The sequence below is a fragment of the Myotis davidii genome, unplaced genomic scaffold (genome assembly GCF_000327345.1).
Source record: "Myotis davidii unplaced genomic scaffold, ASM32734v1 scaffold325, whole genome shotgun sequence".
Lineage (NCBI taxonomy): Eukaryota > Metazoa > Chordata > Mammalia > Chiroptera > Vespertilionidae > Myotis > Myotis davidii.
This window is the reverse complement of record NW_006296057.1, coordinates 863,032-865,935: the sequence shown is the minus strand read 5'-3', so window position 1 is coordinate 865,935 and position 2,904 is coordinate 863,032. Positions and strand designations below refer to the sequence as shown.

Genomic DNA, 2,904 nt, shown 5'->3' with positions numbered 1-2,904 from the left:
CCTAGGACTATATCACAAGAAACCAGAATCATCAGTCACAAGAGATAGATGCCTCCCCCTGTTCATAACATCACCATTTACAATAGCTAAGATTTGGAAACAGCTTAAGTTCACATCAGCGGATGAGTGGATTAGGAAACTGTGGTACATCTATGCAATGGAATACCATGCTGCTGTATAAATGAAGAAATTCTTACCATTTGCAACAACATAGATGGAAGTAGAAAGCAAATTAGCGATAATTTCACACTGAAGTTGCTAGAAGGCCAGGACATTATAAATAGGGAAGCAGTTTGTTTGCCATGATAGTAGAAGTGACTTTTTTCTAAAGATATGTGTAAACAATGTGATTTAACAGCCTTTGAACGTGGGATGATTGTTGGCACTTGGAGCCATAGAGCGAGTATCAGGAAAACAGCTGAATTCGTTAAATATTCCAGAGCAGCTGTTGAACAGTCCTCTTAGCATAATTAGGCTGGACCTTATGACACTCCTTAGATATTATCTGGGAAGATAATGGGCTAAGTGAGGTGCAGCAAGTGTTGCCAAAACAAGTGAAACTCACAAGAACAGTCTAACTATGGTAACCACTACTTTGTTTACCTCTGACTACAAAATAAAGGCTCAGCTTGCCTCTGTATCTCTGTCTGTGGCCTCCATCAGGCACAGGAACATCCACCTAGAATAAAGAAAGATCCTGGCTATGCGATCATCTGAACGCTGTCTTCGTGTTCTTTATTCTTCGCCGACACCGTCCACACCTTTGGGAACCCCAGGACCACTGGCCCTGGACCCCGGCAACTGGTGCCCAAACAGGCCGAATAGGATTCCCCTATGTAAGCCCCCCCCCGCCCCCAACAAACAAACACTCGGGACAGATAGGACTCCACTGTAGGTTGCTGCAGACCTCCCTATAGAGGATAAGTAGGGTAAGAGAACTTAGATTGAGGAGATGGGCCATACTGAGCCTAAAGAATAAAGACTCCGTATTGATCTTTTAACACATATGCTTGCTAGCAGAGGAGTTAAGCTTACTCCCAGTCAGACAGAACATTTTATACATGAACTATGTCCATGGCTTCCTGAGATAGGAACTGTTAATTTAGAAACTTGGACTAAAGTAGGAGAGCAATTAAAGACTTATTACAGCTTCCATGGACCTGAGAAGGTCCCAGCAAATACCTTTTCCCTCTGGAATTTAATTCGTGACACCTTGGCACCAGAGGCAGACACGGTTAAACTTTCTCAAACTTTAAATAGTCCTTCGGCTCCACCTAGAGAGGACACATCATTATCATCTCCAGCTCAATCTAAGAGCAATTTAGTTATGCCTACTGATCGGAAGGAGAATAAATATGATGAGCCTCATTTCCTTTCACCCCAAGATCAGAAAGATTTAGAGGAGACAGCAGTGAAGTATCATAAACATGACCCTTGGTCCTTTCCAGTCAATAGAGACTAGAAAAGCCCTCCTATTCAAAACAGTTCCCCAAATTAGGAAGGAAGCCTAAACCAGGTTCTCCAGCTCCTATGAGCTCCATGTCTAAAATTCAAAGGGCAATAAGAGAAGCTGAAGCTAATGGAGATCTTGAATTCTCACTCTGCTTCCCAGTTGCATATGAGAATGAGTTTGGTGAGGATGATCCCACATGGGAGCCTATACCTTACAAAGTACTTAAAGAATTAAAATCGGCCTGCTCTGAATATGGACCTTTAGCTCCTTACACACAAACCTTGGTTGAAGCCCTAGCCAGTAAATGGGTGACTCCTTATGATTGGTCACAGGTTTGTAAAACCTGTCTATCAGGAGGTGATTACTTATTATGGAAAACTGAATATGATGATCTTGCTAAGAGAGCTGTAGCCACTAGCAAAAAATCCAGAGGAGGAATAACCCTAGACATGATATTAGGAAAAGATGATTTTATCATGGCTCAGGAGCAAATGTATATACCTGAAGAGGCACTTATTAAAGTAACCAGTTGTGCCCCGACCAGTCTGGCTCAGTGGCTAGAGCATCAGCCTGTGAACTGAAGAGTCCCAGGTTCGATTCTGGTCAAGGGCATGTACCTTGGTTGCGGGCACATCCCCAGTAGGGGGTTTTCAGGGAGCAACTGATCCATGTTTCTCTCTCATGGGTATTTCTAACTCTCTATCCCTCTCCCTTCCTCTCTGTAAAAAAATCAATAAAATATATTTAAAAAGATAAAGTAACCAGTTGTGCAGTAAATGACTGGAAATCCCTACCTTGTACAGCAGGAAAAACAACTATTCTTACAGAAGTTAAACAGAAGGTTGAGGAACCGTATCAGGATTTCCTTTCTCACCTCATACAAGCACTCAAGCAAGTAATCACTAATGAAGAGAGAGCCGATAGCATAACAACACCTGTCAGGCTTTATTAAGGTCGATTCACAGAATGGGAACAATAAATCCTATCTAATAAAAGAGAAACTTGGTAATTAGCCGTACATCCGCTACCCTTCCCATTGGCCAATCAGGGCAATATGCAAATTAACTGCAGCCAAGATGGCGGCTGGCAGCCAGGCAGTTGAAGCGGAACATGAGGCTTGCTTGCTTCAGTGACGGAGGATTCCAACGTCCCCCGCCTGCCGCTGCCGGCCTCTGAGCTGCAACTCTGAGCAACTATGTTACAAATATAGAAGCTAAACAAAACCCCAGAAACCTGCTTTAGTCGCTGGGCTTCAGCCAGCAGGATCACAAAATTGTTTCAAATACAGAAGGAAAACAAAGGCCAGAAACCTGCTTTCAGCAGCAGAGGCCTAAGAGCTGGAGCCAAGCCTCAGGGCTAAAGCTGGCCCAGAATAAAAAAGAAAAAAAAAGAAAAAAAGGAGCGGTTGGGAGCTTCAGTCCCCCGCCAGCCTGAAAACAGCCCTCAGCCCC

At 43.6% G+C, this 2,904-nt stretch overlaps 1 protein-coding gene across 1 annotated transcript in view; it reads left to right on the top strand.

Moving 5' to 3' along the window:
* The first annotated feature begins 1,539 nt into the window (after nt 1–1,539).
* Nucleotides 1,540–2,904, top strand: part of LOC107184270 — a 3,402-nt gene continuing 2,037 nt past the window's right edge. Inside the window, 1 exon segment of the mRNA XM_015568657.1 lies at nt 1,540–1,785. Coding sequence (XP_015424143.1) covers nt 1,540–1,785 — 246 coding nt within the window.